This window comes from Ambystoma mexicanum, chromosome 11 (assembly GCF_040938575.1).
Source record: "Ambystoma mexicanum isolate Mex_15411 chromosome 11, UKY_AmexF1_1, whole genome shotgun sequence".
NCBI classification, from domain to species: Eukaryota; Metazoa; Chordata; class Amphibia; order Caudata; family Ambystomatidae; genus Ambystoma; species Ambystoma mexicanum.
This window is the reverse complement of record NC_090934.1, coordinates 426,856,108-426,881,341: the sequence shown is the minus strand read 5'-3', so window position 1 is coordinate 426,881,341 and position 25,234 is coordinate 426,856,108. Positions and strand designations below refer to the sequence as shown.

The following is a 25,234-nucleotide window of genomic DNA, read 5'->3' as shown; positions in this document are numbered from 1 at the left end:
ACCGTACTTGACTTTCCATGCCTCGAGGGTGGTGCTTAGGATGCACCCCTCCTTTATGCCCAAGGTGCCGTCGGACTTCCATCTTAACAAGCCCCTGGTGTTACCTGTTTTCTTCCCGTCTCCTTCGTCGCCGGCCGAGAGGACTTTGCACTCGCTGGATGTGGCTAGAGCGCTGAAGTTCTACGTGGACCGCACAAAGAGTTTCCGGAGGACATCACAGCTGTTCGTGAACTTTGGACCTGTGAATCAAGGGAAGGCTCTCTCGAAGTCTTCTATTTCCAGATGGCTCTCCGGCTGCATCATGCACTGCCACCGGTTGGCTAACCCACCGCTGCCAGGCCGTCCGAGAGCCCATTCGACCAGAGCGATCGCTGCTACTACGGCGTTCTTATCTGGTGTGCCCCTGCTGGACATCTGCAGGGCTGCTAGGTTGAGGTCGACGCACACCTTCACAAGATTCTACTGCGTCGATCGGGATTCCAGGGAGGAGTCCAGGGACGGCCAAGCAGTGCTGCGCAACCTGTTCGCTTAAGGTGAGCCTGGTGAGGAGGTAAGAGATGCTTAATGTTGAGTTCTTTGTATTGCTTAATTTTGAGCCTTTTGCCACCCCCCGTGGTTGTGCATGTGTGTACTGCTATTTATTCTTATATTCATGAGCATGTGAATCCATGCCAGACCCCATGCTGGAGAAGGAACAAGTTACTTACCTGTAACTGTTGTTCTCCAGCATGGGTCTGGCATGGATTCACATGGGAACCCTCCCGCCTACCCCTCTGCGGCTCTTCACTTGGTCATACTGCCACATCACGTGCTACCAAATCTGAAGATGGCTTTCAGAGGCGGGGCTTAGGTAGAGGGCAGTCATTGGCTGTGGTCAGTATGACGCAGAGATCTGTGATTGGTTACTACTACGAAAGACAGATCAGAAACAAAACTGATACTGATTTTTCTTTACCGCGGATTCCCAGCCTGACGACGGGGAATATTCATGAGCATGTGAATCCATGCTAGACCCATGCTGGAGAACAACAGTTACAGGTAAGTAACTTGTTCCTTAAGGGGTGGGCCCCTCCAATGGGATGACATTTTTGCACCCTTTTCCTAATTATTAGCATACTCTTCTCCCTCTTTTATTCTCAACCCTTCTTGTATCTCAAAACACCTTCACCCCTTACTCACCCATGCTCACTCACTCACTCACACTTATACTTACTGTTTAACTCGTTCACCCTACTGCGTTCACACTGGCCTTCTACTCGGGCTCCGCCCTCTCACTCCACTCTCACACACAATGGCCCTCTTCACAGGCCTGTCCTGTTAATTTTTGTTAATACATAAATGCCCCTCTCCACAGGCCCACCAGGTTAACAATTGTGCCCTATGCTTGCCATCCTCCTCCTTCACCTGCATGCGGACCGTGTGCTTCATCCGGTGGTTCAGGGGATAGGGCTTGTGCGCCGAGGGGGTGCTCCCGTCCGTGTTGGCCCCTGGTCCGGTGCCTCTGCCAACTGGTTGGGTTTCAATGATGCCCATGGAGGTGCTTCCTTTCCCTCCAGCAGTACTGGGGCTGCTGCCCTGTGCTGTGCTGCTGCCTTTTCCTCCTGTTGAGGGCGCCTCCTCCTGGGTATCTTGGCATCCCTTCCTGGATTCTCCAGCCCTGTGCTCTGGGCTTCCCCCAGAGGGTACTCCGACAAAAAGTGCCGGCCTCTCCTCCATCTGCTCCGCCTGGGCCAGCGCTCCGCCGTCACTGCTTTTGCTGCTGCTGCTGCTCGCTGCCATCTCTGCCGTGGCTTCCTCTCTGAGTCGCATCTCCGACTGCAGCTGGGTGTCAGTCACACTCTTTCCTCCCAGGCTCTCGAAAGTGGGTTATGGTTGCAAGCAACCATGCATGGATCATCGCCTTAAAGAGCCAAGTACCGGAGTGGTTTCTGGGTAAAGTGTTAGAAAAATATAATTAAATATTTTTTCAGCATAAATCCACCTTTGTGCCAGAAATGTTCACCAGTGCCTATAATACCAATCTGAATCAAAAGATAATAACAGATACTACACTTGATTTTAGCTAAATCCCCGATGCAGGAGTTCATTGACGCACCGCCCTGTAGCTCTCATGCTGTTCGAATGGGTCTGCCCAGGCATGTAAGGTTTCCACAGGCACTAATTTAAGATGCTGTTGTCTTCGATCTTGAAATGTGTTCAATTTGGAACCCACTAACATCTATTATGTCTTCTCCTCTAGGACGTAGGATGTCTGATGTGGCAGTTACAGGACTTCCGACCTGACGTCGCCTTCCGCCATCTCGCCTGGCTTTCCCATCATGCTTTGCTCCTTTCGCGGGAAGCTGAAGATCGTGGCCGTGACAGTGGTTCTTGTGGTCCTACTCACGTGGGTGTACCTATTTGCAGTAAATCTGGAAAGTGAGTTGGGCACCGGTGACCTTATCTGATATGGGTGAGGGTTGAGGGGGGGAAGGGAGGCAAGTCGTTGGACATGACTTAATGTTCAGACTTTGGTGGGAAAGTGATGCAAAACATTGTTGCACTGGTTAAGGGGAGGTTTCATTAACAGTATGGAGTATTACGCCAAACCGGTAACACTACTCTGCACGTTGAGCACTCGCTGCTGCGATCTGTGTGTGATCTTCATGTCGCGGATTCGAAATCCTGGCAAGGCCAACTCAGACTTTCATCCTTGTAAACCCGTAGGCCCCTTTAATGAGGCAAAACTTTATTGGATGCATAATTTACTCTTACACCAATAATAAGACCGATTTAGGAAGTTGGCCACATATAGCTGTTTTAATAGCAATTGTCTAAAACATGGAGTACTAGAGACATCAACAGACGTCTCAAAGCATATCTCAACGTTTTACATGAAGAAATTCACTTTTATAGCAAAAACCTGTCATCATTGACGTCAGTCCGTGACAAACTAAGAAAACATATCTAGTATTGTGGTTGGTCTACGGAGAACATCTAGATATACTTTCTATGGGGGATAGGATTATGATTGGGTCTCTATAGTCAGGTGGACATCTATGCCCACCCCTAGTGTAGGTCATCGTCATTGTCATCAAATAGACAACGTTTCATTAGCTGTCAAACTATAGGGCTCTTTGCTACGTGGCCCTGTAATTGGTTGGCATGCTTGTACCCTTCTGAAATATTCCACTCGCTAGCAGCAGGCAAGCTGGTACCCCAGGCACTTGTGGGTGGACTTGACCATGCCTCCCACCCAATTAGCCCATCATCACTCCTGCTGTCTGCCATTCAAATTGTCTTTGAACTCGGTCTTGCAAAGTATCACTGCACTTGCGAATAGAAGGGAATGTGAACACTTTCTTATCTGCAGTCTCGATGTAGCTTGCCCAAAGTCTATTTCCATCTACTCCATGTGACCGGACACTGTGTGTTAGCTCTTCTTCTCATTTAATACTATTAAATGAATCAAACTTGGCACTCCTAGTGTTTTTCCATTGCACCTCAACAGGAGCCCGCCTCGCTTTCCACATTCATTCTATCTTCTCGATTAGATAACCAGTTTCTTGGCTGCCTCAACCCTTGACACTGGGCCAGACAAGCCTTCCTGAATCTGCCTCCATCTTCAGCTGCTTTTCTCTGCTGCGCCACACTTTCAGCCCTTTTGCTACTGAGGTCCTAGTTTGCTAAAATGCGACGTGGAACATCCAGATTCTACACAAATATATATATTGGTGGCACTGCCTGCAGTCTATTCACTACTTATAGCCAGCCTTCATGGTTACTTAGTCTACTTGCATTGCAGCGTCTGTACAGTTGTGAAGCGACTTATATTTTCTTCTGGGTTCTTTACACATGCAATATTCATTCTGCACATGAAATGTTACTTGACTCTTTATTTCGTCATCGGATTCTATAAGGTCTATTCATCTTTTCTCTTAGCATCTCCTATTGGTACGTCATCTTTGCTTCATGTGGCGTCACCAATCTCCTCTTTCATTCATGGTTACACTTCTTCAGGAACCTCCTTTAAGAGACTGTCATCTCTCCGCAGGTACATCATATAGGGCTTTCTCAATGTACCTTGTTTCGAGGAATTCTTCGTGGGATAGGTACCATTATCGGCGTTGGGCATGTTGTAATTTCCGGCTTACAACATATAGGCAAAATAGGGGCTGGTTTTCCGGTAGAGGCATTTGGCTCATCCTCTACACTTCTGAGGTCGCTAAATGAGTACCAACTTCGCCTGGGTGATACTGTATGCAAATATGTGCTATGTAAAACTGTTTGGCAAAAGCGCTAAATAAATAACATCATTACAACACCTATTTTATTTATTTGAAATTATAATGCACTGTCACCAAATCACTGTACAATAAGGTTAGTAAATGGTAACAAAATGAAGCAAGAAGGCATACAGGGCGAGGCTGCATTTAATGTGAAGGAACAGACAAGTGAGATTTTGCTAATGAATGGAAAGAAGCAGGAGTAGGGGTCGACCGCAGAGGGAGTTTTACAATGTTTAGGGGCCAGGAGGAGGAGGAGTGAAAATGGGAGTGATCACAGGAGAGTCTGGAGAACAACCAAAATGCATAGGGAAGTTGAAGGAGTCCGGGGACAATGGAGTACACGAAGAAAAGAAGGCGCAACTCTATGTACTAATTTAAAGTCACTACATAGAAAACGAAACTGAAGACTATCGGGGAAAGAAAGCCAGCGAAAAGCAGCAAGAGAAGAATAAATCTGAGCATGGAGCAGATGAATAGCACTGTAGCCATTTCTGGAGCATTGTTTCTTCTTCTCGTGGATTGTGTCCTCTTCTCTTCGTGTGTCTATGAGCGGAGGCTGCATGTGAAATATTGCCCATTTCTGCAAGGACAACATTCTAGTATTGCCAATCACGAAGGCTATAATTCCAGAAAAAGTATAATTGGAGACAGTCCAATAGAGACCAACTAAAATTATGGCAACGCTGGCCCAGAATCTTAAGAAGAGCGATACTTAAAGTTGTAGAGCCTGGAAGGGAGGAAGGTGGAAATGCCATGTTAAATCTTGCAGGCAATAGATAGAGCCTCAAACCAAGATTTCTTATTTAAATGAAACTGGAGTTTTCAACCCTTTCTTTTAAACCAATGTCTTAAAAAGCTTTCCAAATGGGGGGGGGTGAGGATTAAATCACACAAGAATGCATGTCAGATTTAGGAATGATATTGGTTTGGTGCCTCCCCAATGCATCTCCTTTACCGAATAGAAGGAATAGATGTGGCGGTGGACTAGCATTTATTTTCAGAAAACATATTCACCTCTCTATTTCAACCTCCCTGGTGGAGGTAAGCTATGTTAACTTTCTCTGAATGTCATGATCAATTTTTTGTGCTATTTCTCTCATGGTCTCGATTAGCATTTCTGACCATTTTTGCAGCTTCTTTGTTCTTTTAATTTTGGGGTATTACATTTTTTGTCTTAATCATCCTAAATGAATTGACAGTGCTAGTTAGATTTAATGGCACCACATGACTTCCCTCTTCTTTCCAACTCTCCCTTCCCACAACCAGGGTCATTGCGTAGACGCCATTATGCTCTGAAATGTGAATATTTCTTTCAGAAACATGCTATCGGTTTCTTTGTCTAATCATTTTGTTTGTCTTTTTAACTTCACGTTGTATCTAGGTTGTTTAGCAAATCAATTGGTGTGTCTGCCAAATCATCCAGAATCTGAAATCTTTACATAGGTATTACTTAAGCTGGACATCACATTTAATAGTTCTACTTCCTATTCTGATTATGAAACATTTGGCTTCTGCCCTAAAGATGGCCACTGATATGATTGCCCCTGTTCAGCTTCTTAAACAAGGAACATCCTCTTGGTTTACCGCTGAACTCCTCACACTGAAACGCGCTTGTAGGCGGGCTGAGGCTGAAAGGCAGTGTTGGGAAAACCTACCTCAATTTGCTTCAGTAGAATACCCCAGCATATCTGTTTTTGACTGCATCCTGGCTGATTTTTGGGGCGAGTAAGGCCTGTTTTCTTCACCCACCTGCTTCACTAATTTCTTTTCCTGGGGCAGTGGTCCGGCACTATGATGGCTGCGAGTGCAGAGAACGTGTCTCCCTTTAGTTATCACCTTTATGTTCGCACTGCCGCACACGCCACCATCCATGCAATGCTGCTGGGACATTTTGTATCCCTTTTTATTTTCTCTAAATGGCACACTAGTTACTTTTGTGGTGGGCATTGAGCAGGTTGATTGCACCCCCATGCGATCCTTACCACTTCTTGGAATGCTCCCTCCTAGTTCGGTGCCTTCTCTGCTCACCAATCCACTTCCTGAATGTGCACAGGGAACACTGGTCGTATTTTGCAAACTGTCTTTTCTACATCTGTGTCCACTCCTACAGTGGATTCGGTAGGCCGCTGTTAAGGTGGATTTGCAGAATGAATCCTGGGGATGGATTCTGAGAGGCCAACCTATTGTGGTGAACAGGAAAGACTGAAGTCTTGCCAAACTCAGTCAGGTGGGGTAGCAGTGCATTAAGGCTTAGAGTCGGAATGATATGAGAGTGGTCTAGCGCTACAATGAGACAGACACAGAGCACTCTAACAATTCCAGTTGACAGAGAAGTACTGCGTTTACCACGTTTGGCCCAGGACAGTGGCAAGTGCCTAAAATGGCCAAGCCACGAGGTCCTTTGTTCTGTCCTTTGGCCATCTTGTACCTTTGCCTTCCCCAGGTTGAGCAGACCCAGGAAATTACTTATTTGGTCATGCAGACCCCCGCGCAAACTGAAGCTTTCGCACGTTTCTGCATGCCTTGTGTGTGTGCCTCCAGGATGTAGGCTGGAGCTGTCCAGTTCCAATACACATCATGGGTGCCAGGACGTCTGGTGTGCTGTGATGACTTGGACCACAGTGGTCCGTGATTGGTCCACGTCTGGGATTGCTGTATGTGAGCAGATGTCATATTGGTTTCTCTTCATTTTGGTGGGAAGGAGATTTTGGATAAGAGAAGGCATCTTACACCCATTCCAGGTCGATCTTCTGAGTTCACACCAAACTTGGTAAAGGAGCCAAGTATCCTGAATCAATTAAGCGGATCTGTGGAACTGCTGGTGACCCGCTGGAAGGTTTGGCACCCTGAGCCCGCTATTGTCCCGTCGGCCCCCTGTTTCTGATCGAACCTAGAAGGCCTGCAAGGGTCCTTCGACCCATTGGAATAGGGGGGGATGGCACTATTCCCGGTACCTCCAATTTAACCTGTAAGCAAGCCTTTTCAGAAGTATTCCTGGACCGCCCAATGAACTGACCAGTTCGTACGGTATCTTTGCTTTGGAACCGCAGCTGTCTCAGGTTTTTACTTGAGCCTTTGGAGACTGTAAGCTCTGGGTATAAGGCACTTTCCCGCTGAGTTTCATACACCTAGCATTCCTAGGTCTGGAATTAGGAGAGTACACCTGAACCCGAGCATATATGGTCACCGTTGTGACGACCTTTGTGGGTGCCTTACTGCTTTACCCCCACTCCTTCCCCTCTGTGCCCTAAGACTCGCTGCAGCGGAATTGGCCTGATCCCTTCATCAGGAGCGGAGAAATCGCCACTATCCCGCTACGGATTCATTCATGGAAAGCAGCCCCTTAAAGCCGCAGAGCCGCGCAACTGCAGGATTTGAACCTGCGACTCAAGTGGACTCGACTGCCGATCTTTGGTCCGGAGTGCACCAACTGTCGGTGAGTACTTGCAACCCTTACCGGTGGCCCCTGGCAGATGCATCCATTTTTAAAAACGAGTGTCCCCTGAGGGCCACTCTTCTTTATCGAGGTAGCCTGTGCTACCGAGCTATTCCCAACTCCTTGATCCTGTTCTGCCCTCTTAGGGGAGAAACTCCTGGAATAGTGGGAACTTATTCTTCACTGCCTCACCCACCTTCCCGAGTCGCTACAGCCCTGTGAAGAGACCCTGTTTTGACTTAATCGTTAAATTGCGTGCGCCAGCACCGAAAGTACTTTTGAGCTCAAAGCTCCACTCATTTTAGGGACTGGACTGCCTCTTAGTTAGGTTTAGAATTGTGAAGGACTGTCACAGAGATATTCGCACTGTATAACCCCTTTCTTTGCAGGTTGTGGAACTATACTGAGTAATATCCCTGTTGGCCATTGGTTGATGTATATATGTTTGCTAGATTAGTGTTGTGTTGGTTTTGTTATTACTGCTGAATATTTACTTTGTGTTGAACTTAAAGGGCCTTTAATAAATGTGTATATATATTTTTAATATACACCTGACCGAGTAATTTGTGGTATCGTTTGCTGTTTGTGCGCATTGTGGGCGTTCGATCACCCTCGCCCCTCCTGAGACCGTCTTGACCGCCGCCAATGCTACCGTGATTGGTCTGGCTTGTCCCCTGTTCCAAGAAACTGGGCTGGCCTTCTGAACCTCTGCCCACCAGATCAGAGTTCAGAAATCCATCTTAACATATGCAATCTTATTTCGCTATGGGACACTGGCTGAATGTTGTTGCACTTGCAACTTCCACTACGGCCTAGTATGTAGACCCAGATATACTATTTGATGTGCTTACTTAACACAGACTCGCTAATTCTCTTATTTAAGTATGCTATGAAGAGTGGCCATCACAGGCATATCGAGGGGCAGAGAGACAGTAACCCCCCAGGTAAGGTTGTTGTTTGTTGTTCGATACTGCACAAGTTGGGGATGGGGGAGGGTGGGATGCACATGGCCCTGATTGGAAGGGCGATGGGGGAGGGGAGACAAAGAGGGGCTGGGAGAAAAGTTGGGTTAAAATTGTTCAGTCAGTCACAGAACCAAAAATATGATTATAGAAGGTCCTTGAGGACAGTAAAAAGGAATCCCCAAATTGATCGTTTACAAACGATCGTATGGTAAATCTGTCTGAATTCGGCCAGCACCATTCGATCATTTGTAAACTATCAGTTTGGTTAATCACTACCAAACCTGGGGAGCAGGGGTTGCGGGGGTGTCCCGCACCCCCCCAAGTTTGGTAGTGATGGCATTTGCAGGTAGCAGGGGTGTCCCCCGCTTCCAGAGGTATGGAGTCGGGACGAAAAAAAGAAAAGAAAAGCTGACCCTGTGGCGTCAGCTTCGACCCGCGTAGATGGGATAGATCTGACGCAGCAGGGTCAGAAACAAAGCAGACATGAAAAAGGTAAGTAGGGGGTGGGTGGGAGAGTGTTTAAGGGGTGGTGGGGGGGTTTAAATTTGTCCTGAGTTGGCTGTGGCAAATTTGCATGGCTATGTCACGCGAATTCAGGGTACTCCATACCATATGCAAAGATATAGCAAACAGCGAAGACAGGCTTAACAAATTGGAGCTTGACTACGCGGCCGGACCCAGTCACATTACACCAGATGCTATTAAAACGCAATTGGAGGATTTTTGCCAGTTTGTGGTAGAGAGGTGAAGTATTTCGCTAGATCTGCTCTTGCTAGATGATATGGTGAAGGAGAGAGGCTGTGAAAAAAACTGTCTAATCTGGTAAGACTAGAAGGGGGACAGAGTCATATAATAGGAATTTGGGATGAACACCAAGTTCTCCAGCATAGGGTCTGGCATGGATTCACATGCTCATGAATATTACCCGTCGTCAGGCTGGGAATCCTCGGTAAAGAAAAATCAGTATTAGTTTTGTTTCTGATCTGTCTTTCGTAGTAGTAACCAATCACTGATCTCTGCATCATACTGACCACAGCCAATGACTGCCCTCTACCTAAGCCCCGCCTCTGGCAGCCATCTTCAGATTTTTACCGCACGTTCAAGTGTTGGGAGTCCTCGTGCTTAGCTCTCGAGCTTTTACTGCGTGTTTCGCGCTTTTTCAGGTGAATTTTCACATTTATTTGGTTAATCGAGCCTCAAGCTCCACCGTTTCTACTCCCGTTAACGGCTACCCATTACGGGATTTTCCTACGCCCCTCAAGGGTGAAGATTTCGTTGAATCAACTTCTTGGAGGATTCCAGAAGATTTGCGGCCAACTTCGAGATGGCCCAGGACGCGAGTTCGTCACCCGGACCCAAGCTGTTTCGCAGCTGCCCTGGATGCGGGCTGCAGAATGTGTTTAAGGAAGACGAACATTCGCGATGCCTCTACAGTCTTCATGGGGACAAGACTCATGTAGAGAAGGACTGCCAGTTCTGCAGACCATGAGGGACCGTCGATCCCGTCTCGCCAGCTGGTTGGAGAAGGGCTCAACGGGTGAGAAGAAGAAGAAAGGGTCTGAGCGGGCTTCTAAGTCCTGTGCGGGCGCCCCGGTGACGGGGGCCGAACACCAGGCCAAGCGCCGTGAGTCCGCTGGCTACGGGAGCGCTGAAAGGTCGGGCTCTTCGGTCGCCAGGCAGGGCGCGCCTTCCCCGGCACCGTCAACCACAAGCCAGCGCTCCAGTTCGAGGAAGAGGAAGTCCGAGACCCCGGGTAAGCTTCGGGAGAAGCCCCGTCCGATCTCGGAAGAGGGGGAGCGAGGCGTCACCCCTACCCCTAAGGAGAAGGCCCGGGACGCACCTAAGGTGGTGAAGGCCCCTACCCAGCAGGCAAAGGCCTCTATTGAGGCGATCACGGCGACTCTGGCCAAGCCGGCAGAGACCCCGCCAGCGGAGACTGCCTCCGGGACTAGAGTTTCCCTGCCGCCAAGGAGGGAATCCTCTTTTCAGCCCATCGTCATGGCCACCATGATGGAAGAAGCGAGGGGGGGCACGGTAGCCTCCTCGAGCTCAGAGTCAGCCTCGGAGGAGGAACTGACCGAGGCCGTGAGGAACCGCGAAGTCCAATTCGAGAAGGTTCGATCCCATAAGGAAGATCCTCGGGAGATAACCGAGGAAGACGACGATGGCGAGGAAGAGCAGCCTTCCCTTCCGGCGCAGCCGGAACCTAGGCCTCAGGATGGCTCGGCGGCCATTTTGTCTGCGATCCAGTCCTTATGCTCTGAGATAAGGACGAGATTCCCACGGCCCAGGCCGGAGGACCCGCAACCTGGCCCATCGGGAAGTCCTCAGAACAAACGACGGAGGACCCAACCCTCTCTTCCACTCGCCCCCGTAAGGCCTACAGTTCCCTCCTCATCCTCCCACGAGTCGGGAGATGACGGTGCGATGGGCTGGACGACGGGTTCTGAGGGCGACGACGACGGGGATCCCGTCGCACGGGCCTCGCCGCCCAACGAGATTGGCTCATTCCACGCCATGATCGCCAGGGCGTCCGAATTGTTCCAGCTCTCCCCGGAAGAGCAGAAAAAGGAAGGTTTCCTCTATCAGCGCCGGGAGGCCAAGAGGAAGACTGTCATCGCGGTGCCTCTAATCGATGACATCTGGGAGGAGGGCCTGTCGGTTCTCAAGAACCCCTCCACGGCACCAGCCAAACGGGACCGGTACGAGAAGAAGTACCGGGTCCCCAAAACCACTCCCCTCTGCCTCAGGGCCCAGCCAACGCCAGACTCAGTCGTCTCGGCGGCGGCGAAGAAGAAAGCGGCGGGGTCAGGAGCCTCGACGTCGAATTCCCCGCCAGACGGCGAGGGAAAGAAGTTGGACGCCATGGGGCGGCGGGTCATTTTGTCGATGGCGACGACGATCAAAGCGGCCAACGCCCTGGCGATCGTGGCCCGTTACGACAGGGAGCTCTGGTTTAAGCTGGCCCCCATATTGGACTTCCTACCGGACGACAAGAGGTCCGAGGCCCTGGAAATACTTCAAGAAGGCGAGGTGGCGTCGGACCACGCCATAACGGTGGCAACCGATATTGCCGATACCGGGTTCCGCCAGCTGGGCAACGGTGTTTGCCTACGACGACGGGGTTGGCTCCGGGCGACCGACTTCCGTCAGGACGTCCAGACCAGGGTGTTGGACATGCCGTTCGACGGCAGCAACTTGTTCGGGAAGGCGGTGGACGAATCCCTCCAAGCCATAAAGACGGACACGGAGACGGCCTGCGCCCTAGGAGCCCTTCAGCAACGACGGCCCTTTCGGAGCTCTGGAAGCAGACAGGGTGCCTCCAAGGGATCCAGCGGTGGCTCGTCGTCCTACCGCCAGGCGGCACGCTCCTCGTCTCAGGAGGCCTACAGGGGTCGCGGCAAGCAGGGAACACCTCGCCGCCGTCGGCAAGGTGGTCAGGGCGGCAAGGCCACCACCTCCAAGCAGGACTGAACCGGCTGTGGTCTCGGGGGCCCCCCCCGAAGCACCCCGGTGGGAGGCCGGCTGACAAATTTCTTCGGCGTGTGGAAGTCCATCTCCACCAAACGTTGGGTGCTGGATACCGTGGTAAGAGGACACTCTATCGAATTCCTGAGGAAGTGCCCTCACGTTCCACCTGTGGCCAGGAAGGAAAACCACGTCCCGCAACTGCTGTTGGAAGTATGGGTGATGCTCAGGAAAGGCGCCATCAAGCTTGTCCCGAAGAGGCTCTGGGGCTCTGGGGTGTACTCAAGGTACTTCCTCGTCAGGAAGAAGACGGGTGGCTAGTGCCCCATCCTGGACCTTCGTCGTTTGAACAAATACATCAGGTCACAAAAGTTCAGGATGGTCACCCTCCAGCACGTACTGGGACAGCTGGAGGAAGGAGACTTTCTATCGTCGTTGGACCTGGAGGATGCATACTTCCACGTTCCCATCCTCAAAAGTCACCGAAAGTTCCTCAGGTTCGTCGTCCAGGGACGGCACTACCAATTCAGAGCACTGCCGTTCGGATTGAAGTCGGCCCCCAGGGTCTTTACCAAGTGCCTAGCACCTGTGGCGGCGCGGCTGCGCCTGCAGGGGATTCACGTCTACCCCTACCTGGACGACTGGCTCATCCGCTCAAGGACGAGGGAATTCGCCGTCGAACACACTGCGAGGACCGTCCAGCTACTCACAGACCTGGGATTCGCCATAAATCACCCAAAGTCCCACCTGGTGCCGTCGCAGTTGGCCCTGTTTCTGGGAGCGAAGCTCGATACAGTGAGGCACCTGGCGGCCCCGTCGGAAGAACGGACGAAGACCATTCTAGGCAAAGTGCAGCGCCTGCTAGCCACGGACGTGGCCAGGGTGAGGTCCATCAAGTCCCTCCTGGGAATTATGTCCTCTTGCATCTACCTGGTGGGCCTCTGCAGACTACGGATGCGCCCTCTTCAAGAATTTCTCGACGCCCGTTGGATGCAGGCGACGGGCACCTTCGAAGACAGGGTCCCCCTCAACGAGGTGTTCCGGCGGGCGATTCAGTGGTGGGGCATTCGAGCGCACCTCACGGCGGGCAAGGACCTTCAGACGCCGGCGTACCAGGAGACGGTGACGACGGACGCCTCCCTGAAAGGTTGGGGCGCCCACACCGGAGATCTCCACGCAAGAGGCCTCTGGCTCCCGGAGGAGAGGCTCCTGCACATCAACGTCCTGGAACTCCGAGCCGTGTTCTGGGCTCTCAAATCGTTCCTCCCGTCGCTCAAGGGCAAAGTGGTGCGGATCTTCACGGACAACACCACGACAATGTTTTACATACGGAAGCAGGGAGGCACCAGATCCCCAGCCCTATCCAAGGAGGCACAGGATCTGTGGCACTGGGCGGTCGCCCAGGGGATGTTCCTGGTTCCCTTCCACCTGGCAGGAGAAAGAAACACCATCGCCGACTCGCTCAGCAGGGAGCTGCGCGCGTGTCACGAGTGGGAACTGCGCCAGGATCAGGTGGATCAACTCTTCCGACGATGGGGCAAACCCCAAATCGACCTGTTCGCAACAGCGACGAACTCGAAGTGCAAGAGGTTCGCCAGCAGGTTTCCCCAGCCGAGAAGCATGGGCGATGCGTTCTCGTTCCCCTGGGACGGCCTATACCTGTATGCGTTCCCTCCGTTGCCGTTGCTGCTTCGACTCATCAACCAGCTCAAGAGGTCCCGGTGCAGGATGATCCTCGTCGCACCGGCGTGGCCGAGGCAGATCTGGTTCCCGGACCTTCTGGACTTGTCAACGTCCCCTCCCATCAAGCTGTCGGCAGACGCAGACCTTCTCTCCAGAGAAGGAGGCGCCATCTTCCACCACAACCCGGCGTCGCTGAACCTGCAGGCTTGGCTCCTGCAGCGCTAGAGTTTGGAGGCTACGATATACGCTACGATATACCGGCCGTTTGCAGAGAGGTTCTTGCAAAGGCCAGGGCGTCCTCGACTCTCAAATGCTACGGTCATAAGTGGAAGAGGTTCTCTATCTGGTGCCGAGCACAGAAGATCAACCCCCTACAGATTACGGCCCCTCAAGTGCTGCCGTACCTGCTATCGCTGGCAAAGGCTGGGCTAGCCCATGCCTCCATTAAGATTCATCTGGCGGCGATCTCCAGATATACCAGAACCACAGGACGGACGTCCCTGTGGTCTCATCGACTGGTAAAAGAGTTTATGAAAGGACTGTTCCGGTCGTTCCCGCCGGTGAAGGCCCCGGCCCTGGCGTGGGAACTTAATGTGGTGATGACCAGGCTCATGGGGCCCCCATTCGAGCCGATGCACTCCGCACCGATGAAGTTTGTGTCGTGGAAGACTGCATTCCTGGTGGCCATTACCTCCGCACGACGAGTGGGAGAGATCCAGGCCCTATCCTGCAAAGCACCGTACATGACTTTCCATGCCTCGAGGGTGGTGCTTAGGACGCACCCCTCCTTTATGCCCAAGGTGCCGTCGGACTTCCATCTTAACGAGCCCCTGGTGTTACCTGTTTTCTTCTCGTCTCCTTCGTCACCGGCCGAGAGGACTTTGCACTCGCTGGATGTGGCTAGAGCGCTGAAGTTCTACGTAGACCGCACGAAGAGTTTCCGGAGGACATCACAGCTGTTCGTGAACTTTGGACCTGTGAATCAAGGGAAGGCTCTCTCGAAGTCTTCTATTTCCAGATGGCTCTCCGGCTGCATCATGCACTGCCGCCGGTTGGCTAACCGACCGCTGCCAGGCCGTCCGAGAGCTCATTCGACCAGAGTGATCGCTGCTACTACGGCGTTCTTATCTGGTGTGCCCCTGCTGGACATCTGCAGGGCTGCTAGGTTGAGGTCGACGCACACCTTCACGAGATTCTACTGCGTCGATCGGGATTCCAGGGAGGAGTCCAGGGTCGGCCAAGCAGTGCTGCGCAACCTTTTCGCTTAAGGTGAGCCTGGTGAGGAGGTAAGAGATGCTTAATGTTGAGTTTTTTGTATTGCTTAATGTTGAGCCTTTTGCCACCCCCCGTGGTTGTGCATGTGTGTACTGCTATTTATTCTTATATTCATGAGCATGTGAATCCATGCCAGACCCCATGCTGGAGAAGGAACAAGTTACTTACCTGTAACTGTTGTTCTCCAGCATGGGTCTGGCATGGATTCACATGCGAACCCTCCCGCCTACCCCTCTGCGGCTCTTCACTTGGTCATACTGCCACTTCACGTGCTACCAAATCTGAAGATGGCTGCCAGAGGGGGGGCTTAGGTAGAGGGCAGTCATTGGCTGTGGTCAGTATGACGCAGAGATCAGTGATTGGTTACTACTACGAAAGACAGATCAGAAACGAAACTGATACTGATTTTTCTTTACCAAGGATTCCCAGCCTGACGACGGGGAATATTGATGAGCATGTGAATCCATGCCAGACCCATGCTGGAGAACAACAGTTACAGGTAATTAACTTGTTCATACTGCGCCATTCAGAGCAGGAAATCAATGAGGTGTTTGTGTAATTCTATAGGGCACTCTATGAAGCACACGAACAGGGAGATGAGCAGGGCCTTGAAGCCTTATTAAAATCCATCCCCATGTCCATATTATCGCAGAGTGCTTGTGCTCAAATTAAACTCTGTTTACAGAGGAGAAAATTCTGCGCGGAATTGCCGAGTAGCAAGGCACCAGGCCCTGACAGACTCATGGCAGAGCTTTACCTGGAATACAGGCACAATTGGTGACCCCCTTGTTGAAGCTTTGGGGGGAGTCCGTAAGTGGGGCTCAACTTCCACAGTTGTTGTGCAAAGCCATTATGGTTGTGCTACTTAAAATTAACAAACCGAGTGAGGAGTGTGGCTCCTATAGACCGCTTTCATTGGTGAACATAGACACCAAAATCTATGCCAAGCTGTTAGCCAACAGGTTACTGCCTCTCATCCAGGCTTTGCTATGATGACCAGGCAGGCTTTATCCCCGGAAGAGCGACGTCACTCAACCTTGGGCGACTATTTAATATCATGGCCTGCATCTCCTCTGCGGCCATTGCGTTGCCTTGGAGCCCATTATCAGTCACTGTTTATTGCAATGGCTCCGTCTGGGGTTTCTAATCAATATTGTTTTAATATCATACACTGGCCTGTCATACGGAAAGCAGTGTAATTTGCTGTTCCTTCCTGTGATGACATTAGTGGGTCATGCAGCGTTTCCTTCGTAACACTTATGGTTTCGGCAAAATAACTGGTCTACAGTAGTGTGATCTGTGGCGTATCCTTCCCCACATGCTTTGCCTTTCTTATCTGTGGGAATGGTTCGAAATAAACTGGATACCATGATGAAGTGCTTTATCAAATTAAAAAGAAAGGCAAGGACTGGAAATGCCGGAGATGTAGCGAAGTACCAAGATTCTGACTTTGCAATGATAAGGTCTGGATAGTAATTTGGGCTTTCTTTATTGACCAATTTGGTTTGATCATAGGCAAATCACTTTATCTCGCTGTGCTTTGGTTTCCTTTTCTGAGATGTAGTGAAGTGCCAAGTTTCTGACTTTGCAATGATAAGGTCTGGATAGTAATTTGGCCTTTCCTTATTGACCTATTTGGTTTGAACATAGGCAAATCACTTTATCGTGCTGTGCTTTGGCTTCCTTTTCTGCCATATCTTTTCATTTCTCAGCTTCAGTGCCCTCAGTGCACATTAATAGTCAATTGTAACCTCTTCCCACTAGTACTCTGGTCTGAGTGCATCCTGCACTACTGGAACAGAAGGGGTGGGGGCGATCTGGGTACAATGACTCCCTTGTCCTTTTTTACACACACTACAGCAGACTCGGAAATTACACTAAACCTCACAAGATGGATGCATGGACACGTTTATACTCCTGCAAATGTACAGAAAACAACATTGCGCCATTATTTGTATTTTCTGTAGATGTGTTAGATGAATATTTTAGCTAGCGACAGCACAGCTGTTTGTGGTTGTCGGCACTTATTTCATGTGTTTATGTTGTCCCTAACCAGTGGGGATATGTCCTGGCCCACATCATACTGCTTGCTATTATGCTTTGTGAGGCATAGGGATATGTGTTGTATCTTTTCAATATTCGCTGCAGAAGCAGGGGTTCTCCAGTGGCAGCTTGTGGCCCATGATTTGTGAGGATGATTTTAGATGTTTCACTGGGGTTGTAAAAGCTGGGAGTAGTCTGGGATTGTCAAGAAGGGAAAATACTGGGGTGGGTTAAACTGAGAATATGTTAGGATTTTATAACTGGGAATGTACTGTGATTTTTCAAGCGTGGACAAGTTTATAATTGTATACTATCCAACTCTCAGTACACTGGAATTGTAAAGTGGGACTATACTATAATTGTGCATACTGAACAAAGTGGGGAAAAAGGCAAGATTGCTAATTCTGGACTATATTAGCATTGTTCAAACTGAGAATATTCTGGGATTTTACAAAGCACCTATGGGCTGGGATTGTTTAAGCTGGTTTTCTACTGGAATTGTCAGAGTTTGCGTGCACTGAGACCTTTCAGAGCTGGAGCATACCAAAGTTGTATAAAAAACACTAAATTTGTGTTATACTGGGATTCTGCACAGTTGATTTGAAAATTTGGTGAGTTATGATTGCTTAGCTTACCATAACTGGCGAATTTCTGGGGTTTTTCGGTTTTACCTGTAACCATAACGTCCATGTAACTACGTATTTCCATTGAATTTCATACATTTTTACTAGTGCAATTTAACCATAAGTCCCTTTTTAACAACGTCAAAAATTACATAGGTTTTTACCCGGATACTCTTTGTTTGCAAAGATGTACTGTACAACATACTGAACCTGATGGCACCATGTTAATGCGCACCCCAGTCAATGACTATGCATTTGGTTGCAGACTTCGGGTGGCATCCAAGGCAGGGGCTCTCTTACGTAGTGGTACCATTCAGCAAACACAAGGAACATATAGAACAGCGCCATGTACATGAATTGCAAGGGAAAATAGAGTAGGTCTGCAAACTCTGTACTTATTAAACAAACCGCATAAAGGCATGGAGAGTACACCATAACCGAATGCACCAACAAGAGAAGTGACGTCTGCCATCAACAGTCTTGCTGCACTGCTACTTTACATGGTAACAAAGAAAGAATGGGCAGAGTAAGGACTGGAAAGTAGTCAGAGCAAAACGGCACTACAACGTTTAAGCACACTAAAGTTTGTCTGATTATTGCACAGGTGGTGCAGTATACAATAGTAGAAAAGCATAATGTTTTTTTTTTACGCAGCAATGGCAACCACCTTAAGTGGCTGGAAGAAAATGCCCCTCATGACGCAATGACTTACGATAGTAACCCCATTGGTACACACCGGAGTCTAAAACATAAAATATTCAATATCTACTGCTTCATGTACACCTAACAGATTTATTTTTCTGTAAGAGAACATATTGGAAAGGAAACTAAGGCAACCCAGGTGGCACCCCTTCCACAATAGCATACCGGCACAGTAAAGGAAAGAAACTCTGTAAATAGCAAAGTGGACAGCCTGGAAGGCAAAATGGAAGAATAGGTGAATCATTTTGCCACAATACGTACAAGGACATATTATGGACAAAATAAAGTACCACTGCCCGACCTACATGTGTACCCCTTACCCATTTCACAGCCCTCCATCCCCTCATAATTCGTGTGATTAGAGACGTTACGCTGATACCTCAATCCCTTCCTCCCCTCACGACGAACTTGCGCAAATCCCCAATTCCCCACAATAAGTATGCACTTCCGCTATCCCCTCCCTTTCGTAATGGTATGTATGAATGTGTGGAAGTGAACGTTGATATTTAAATTGCTGCTGAGTGGATATGTGGCTTTTCCTTTACTGTTAAAATGCAGCTATGACTCAGCGGTAGTAATGACCGCAATTAAGTAAAAGGGAGGTGTCCTACGGACACCGCACCTGCCGGCCTATCTGTAATCACAATGGAGTCATCCGTATGACGCCAGGACGACCCGCATGTGCGCATCTTGTGAACCACCAATAATTAGTTGCGGGAGCAGACGTTTGTCCATTGCACAAGTACACACATGCGTATCTCTTCCTCCGTCTCCTGTTGACACTGCCCCTGTGCAGCATATGCAAACAAACTTGTGACAAACTTTAATTACGTGAAGCCGCCCACCCACGTCCGACAGGTAGCTGCACGCATAAACATCCCACCTGCTATACCCTATAAACACCCAGTGTGTCCCAAAATGGTCGGCACATGTGTGTCGCACTATTAATCAGTCCAGAGATCCCAACGGTGTGCATAGGACACCTATGAACATGCGCACAAAGTATTACGCCCAAAACGAGTCCTGCGGACAGCCGTCCCAATCAAGAACATTGGCAAAGTCACCATGCGACCGCACCCACGCTGCACGTGCGCCCTTATTTCGCAGACTCGAGCCAGACCCCCTCGGACAGTGGAAAAGTGCAGTGTTCTGCATCTACGGAATGTTATTGGGAAAGTACACGCTTACAAACACCCCACAATGTGCCATTGCACATGTATGTATTTGTTTCAACGATGTAGGCCTGTTTTCCGGGTGCAAGGTCTCCACAGCAGCCCTACAAAATGCCACACCCCAGAGGTGCTCCACAATCTGTTTGTAACTTTTCGGAACAGAGTAGGAGGCCACATAGCTTTGAGCTGTAAGTGATGTCGGACCAAATCTGCTCTGCTACATTACCTTTACAAGTAATGGCAACCATGTCAGCCCGGCTCACTACGCACAGTAATGGAGAAAAGTATTAACGGCCCTTTTCTGTAATGCACACCCTCAGTACCTATAGTCCCCACTGTCCCATTCCCATGGGCAGCATGCTGAATATGGTATTATGTGGCACGTGCGGTTCCCCAAGTACGGCGAGGGCCGTGCCCCAATAAAGCAGAAACCGTCCTTCCCTTTCCACTATCTTCTTTCCAGCATGCCCTCATTGGGTACTGTTAAATAGTCAAAAACGCATCCACCAATCACATTGAAGAGCTCTCCATGTAACACTATTAGGTGTGTACGATAGTCCTCTGCATACACACCACACTCAGAAACGTTATTGCGCAATCCCTTCGCCTCCACAGTCCCATTTCCATGCCCGCCATCCGCAAAAGCCCCAGATGTGGCTTTCGTGCTGTGTGCGGGCATGGGGGAATACATTGCAACCAGGGTAGGGGAATTCGTCTGTAGGAGTGACTCTGAAAAGAGCCTTTTTTCTTTTTTTTAGGTGCATCTAGAGAAACGTCTTTATTTTCAATTATTAGAGGTTTTTCTGTTTTCTTCTCCTCACATTCTAAACCTTTCAACGCCTCCTGTAGATGGGCAAACAAAAGAGCATTGCCAATGCTGGACAAAGAAATGCCATCTGCATGGAAAAACTCTGCATTTCGAGAATGAATGATGTCATTGTTGCAGAAGAACATCCCACGAGCGGACAAAAAAATCACACATGCTTCTGTTGATGAGACCACTTCCAGCCGCTAGTTGGGACAACATACATTAGGATAGTCCCCTACTCTTCTTGGTGGTATGGCTAACAAAACCACCTGGGCAGTGGGAAAAAGCCTCTTCACTGTGTTCAGTAACCTCTTCAGTTGATGGATCAAACGTAAACCAGCTATGTAACCCAAATGCATGCCGCCATAATGCACGATGACTACGTGGACAGTAGCAGAAGTGGCCAATTGTTTGCAAAGTGCAAACATACCGCCGAAACTGCGAACATGAACAGCGCACCACAATGCGTCCACTCCTTCCAAACCAAAATCGCCATCAATGTGTCTTTCTTGGGCATACTTGTGCAGATCTACCACAAAGGCATCACCCAAAACCAACACAATGGGCCTCATTACACGGTAGGCGGTAAGGGAAAAACGATGCCGGTAAAGGATTACCAGCATCGCTAACCGCTCCTGTCTATTATGACCTGCCTACCCGCTATTAGCGGCATCGCTAAGAACGGTGCCTCTAATAGCGTCACGGCCGCGGGCACGCAACCCCACATGGCGGCAATGGCGGAAATAGGAGCACATCACAAGTCATGCGGACATGCAAATAGCGGCATGGAGCAGGCCCAAAAAAGCCCATACCGGCATGGCGGAAATACCGGTATCGCGAACCACCCGTAAAAGGCCATGTGCAGTGTTCCAAACCGCCCCAGGTGCACACAATCAGCAGAGGTGGAGGCAATGGAGACTGGGCCAGCACAAAAGGAGCACACCACACCCATTCACACACCAAAATGATTCCAATACTAGTAGCATTACATGGGCTGGAGGACATGATTGCATTGCAACAGCAACAGGCAGCACAGATGAGACGCAGGAGGAGGAGGGCGAGACAGGCACAGCAAGCCCCACCAGTGCAGCTAGTTGTACCACAGAGGCAGCCACCAATCCCCAGAATCAGAGCCAGTCCATTCAACCTAACCCCTGAGCAGATACACACCCTGTACCGGGATACCATCACCACCATCGTGGACATGATACACATTGACATCGTCAGCCTCATAGACATCCGTACTGCCATCCCCCCTCTACTGAAGGTGGTCTCTGTGCTCCACTTCCTGGCCACAGGTACCTACCAGCACACGGTCGGGCAGATGCATGGCATATCACAACCAGTTTTCTCACGCACGCTGAACCAGGTGCTAGATGCCCTCCTGAAGCACACAAGTGAACACATATCCCTGCCACGGACTGTCCAGGAGATCTCCAACACCAAAGTTGGCTTCCATTCACTGGCAGGTATCCCAAGTTGCATCGGGGCCATCGACTGTACCTATGTGGAATTGGTGGTCCCACATGCAATTGAGGCAGTGTACCAAAACAGAAAGCAATACCACTCCATCAACGTCCAAATGGTATGTGACACTAACAAGATCATCACACATTGTTGTGCCCGATATCCCGGATCAACCCATGATTCAATGGTCCTGCGGAACTCAACGATACCACGCTACATGGAGTGACATGCTGGACTACGTTCGTGGGTACTTGGTGAGTAGCATGGCAAGCACATGGCAGTGTGATGTGGGGAGTAGATTTGTGGGGGAGAGATGCATACTCCAACTGGGTGTGAATGGGGGGGGGGGAGATGCGCCAGCATCTGATAGACCAATATTTGTAATACACATGGATGAAGAGGGTGCAATGGATGTGGGTATTGGGGCACTGGGTTTTGTGGAGAAATATACACTGTGCTCTGTCCACCAGTAAAGAACACATACACAAAAAAAATTGTCCACTCATGTGATTCGTCATGTCACCAGTGTGTATTAAGTATCGTAAGAAAATTAAGTGCATGGACTCTACAATACAAACACCCTTTACCCCCTCCCCCCACAACTCTCCCAAACGCCCTTTACCCCCTGCCCCCACAACTCTCCCAAACGCCCTTTACCCCCTGCCCCCACAACTCTCCCAAACGCCCTTTACCCCCTGCCCCCACAACTCTCCCAAACGCCCTTTACCCCCTGCCCCCACAACTCTCCCAAATATGGCTTGCACATCAGTGCAGCATTGCAGTACACGAGTCAACAACATCAGGCTGGCCCTACTTCCCACCCCCTCTGCCAGCATTGGGTGGTTGCTAGTTTGTGCGCCGCATAGCCCGCATGGACCTGTTCAGGGGGCTGGTCTGCCTTGAGCTGGCAGAGGAGGTGGTGCTCGGTTGGTCCGGTGCCGGTGGGGGGTTCTGCCTATCCATATCGTCTGCGATGCATGTGAGGACCTGCCTCACAGCTGATATTTCCTCACAAATGCAGTTGGTGCTGGCTTCTATGGCTTGTTTGATGCCCTTGGCATGTTCCCTGCACTACTCCCTCGCCAGAGCAGCCTCGCCCACATGCTGGCCGACCAGCGCAGTGATGTCTTCCTGGCGCTGTCGGATGATGGCCATGTCATGGACTCTGCGTCTTGCGCAAATCCCCAATTCCCCACAATAAGTATGCACTTCCGCTATCCCCTCCCTTTCGTAATGGTATGTATGAATGTGTGGAAGTGAACGTTGATATTTAAATTGCTGCTGAGTGGATATGTGGCTTTTCCTTTACTGTTAAAATGCAGCTATGACTCAGCGGTAGTAATGACCGCAATTAAGTAAAAGGGAGGTGTCCTACGGACACCGCACCTGCCGGCCTATCTGTAATCACAATGGAGTCATCCGTATGACGCCAGGACGACCCGCATGTGCGCATCTTGTGAACCACCAATAATTAGTTGCGGGAGCAGACGTTTGTCCATTGCACAAGTACACACATGCGTATCTCTTCCTCCGTCTCCTGTTGACACTGCCCCTGTGCAGCATATGCAAACAAACTTGTGACAAACTTTAATTACGTGAAGCCGCCCACCCACGTCCGACAGGTAGCTGCACGCATAAACATCCCACCTGCTATACCCTATAAACACCCAGTGTGTCCCAAAATGGTCGGCACATGTGTGTCGCACTATTAATCAGTCCAGAGATCCCAACGGTGTGCATAGGACACCTATGAACATGCGCACAAAGTATTACGCCCAAAACGAGTCCTGCGGACAGCCGTCCCAATCAAGAACATTGGCAAAGTCACCATGCGACCGCACCCACGCTGCACGTGCGCCCTTATTTCGCAGACTCGAGCCAGACCCTCGGACAGTGGAAAAGTGCAGTGTTCTGCAATCTACGGAATGTTATTGGGAAAGTACACGCTTACAAACACCCCACAATGTGCCATTGCACATGTATGTATTTGTTTCAACGATGTAGGCCTGTTTTCCGGGTGCAAGGTCTCCACAGCAGCCCTACAAAATGCCACACCCCAGAGGTGCTCCACAATCTGTTTGTAACTTTTCGGAACAGAGTAGGAGGCCACATAGCTTTGAGCTGTAAGTGATGTCGGACCAAATCTGCTCTGCTACATTACCTTTACAAGTAATGGCAACCATGTCAGCCCGGCTCACTACGCACAGTAATGGAGAAAAGTATTAACGGCCCTTTTCTGTAATGCACACCCTCAGTACCTATAGTCCCCACTGTCCCATTCCCATGGGCAGCATGCTGAATATGGTATTATGTGGCACGTGCGGTTCCCCAAGTACGGCGAGGGCCGTGCCCCAATAAAGCAGAAACCGTCCTTCCCTTTCCACTATCTTCTTTCCAGCATGCCCTCATTGGGTACTGTTAAATAGTCAAAAACGCATCCACCAATCACATTGAAGAGCTCTCCATGTAACACTATTAGGTGTGTACGATAGTCCTCTGCATACACACCACACTCAGAAACGTTATTGCGCAATCCCTTCGCCTCCACAGTCCCATTTCCATGCCCGCCATCCGCAAAAGCCCCAGATGTGGCTTTCGTGCTGGGTGCGGGCATGGGGGAATACATTGCAACCAGGGTAGGGGAATTCGTCTGTAGGAGTGACTCTGAAAAGAGCCTTTTTTCTTTTTTTTAGGTGCATCTAGAGAAACGTCTTTATTTTCAATTATTAGAGGTTTTTCTGTTTTCTTCTCCTCACATTCTAAACCTTTCAACGCCTCCTGTAGATGGGCAAACAAAAGAGCATTGCCAATGCTGGACAAAGAAATGCCATCTGCATGGAAAAACTCTGCATTTCGAGAATGAATGATGTCATTGTTGCAGAAGAACATCCCACGAGCGGACAAAAAAATCACACATGCTTCTGTTGATGAGACCACTTCCAGCCGCTAGTTGGGACAACATACATTAGGATAGTCCCCTACTCTTCTTGGTGGTATGGCTAACAAAACCACCTGGGCAGTGGGAAAAAGCCTCTTCACTGTGTTCAGTAACCTCTTCAGTTGATGGATCAAACGTAAACCAGCTATGTAACCCAAATGCATGCCGCCATAATGCACGATGACTACGTGGACAGTAGCAGAAGTGGCCAATTGTTTGCAAAGTGCAAACATACCGCCGAAACTGCGAACATGAACAGCGCACCACAATGCGTCCACTCCTTCCAAACCAAAATCGCCATCAATGTGTCTTTCTTGGGCATACTTGTGCAGATCTACCACAAAGGCATCACCCAAAACCAACACAATGGGCCTCATTACACGGTA

The 25,234-nt window shown here is 49.8% G+C and overlaps 1 protein-coding gene across 3 annotated transcripts in view; it reads left to right on the top strand.

Moving 5' to 3' along the window:
- The window catches only part of LARGE2 (LARGE xylosyl- and glucuronyltransferase 2), a 417,721-nt gene that overhangs the window by 162,950 nt on the left and 229,537 nt on the right, over nucleotides 1–25,234 (top strand). For all 3 annotated transcript variants that reach the window (XM_069623248.1, XM_069623250.1, XM_069623249.1), the window contains one exon: nucleotides 2,240–2,418. In XM_069623248.1, the coding sequence (XP_069479349.1) occupies nucleotides 2,319–2,418 (100 nt within the window). In that variant the 5' untranslated portion in view covers nucleotides 2,240–2,318. The remainder of the gene's footprint in view (nucleotides 1–2,239; nucleotides 2,419–25,234) is intronic.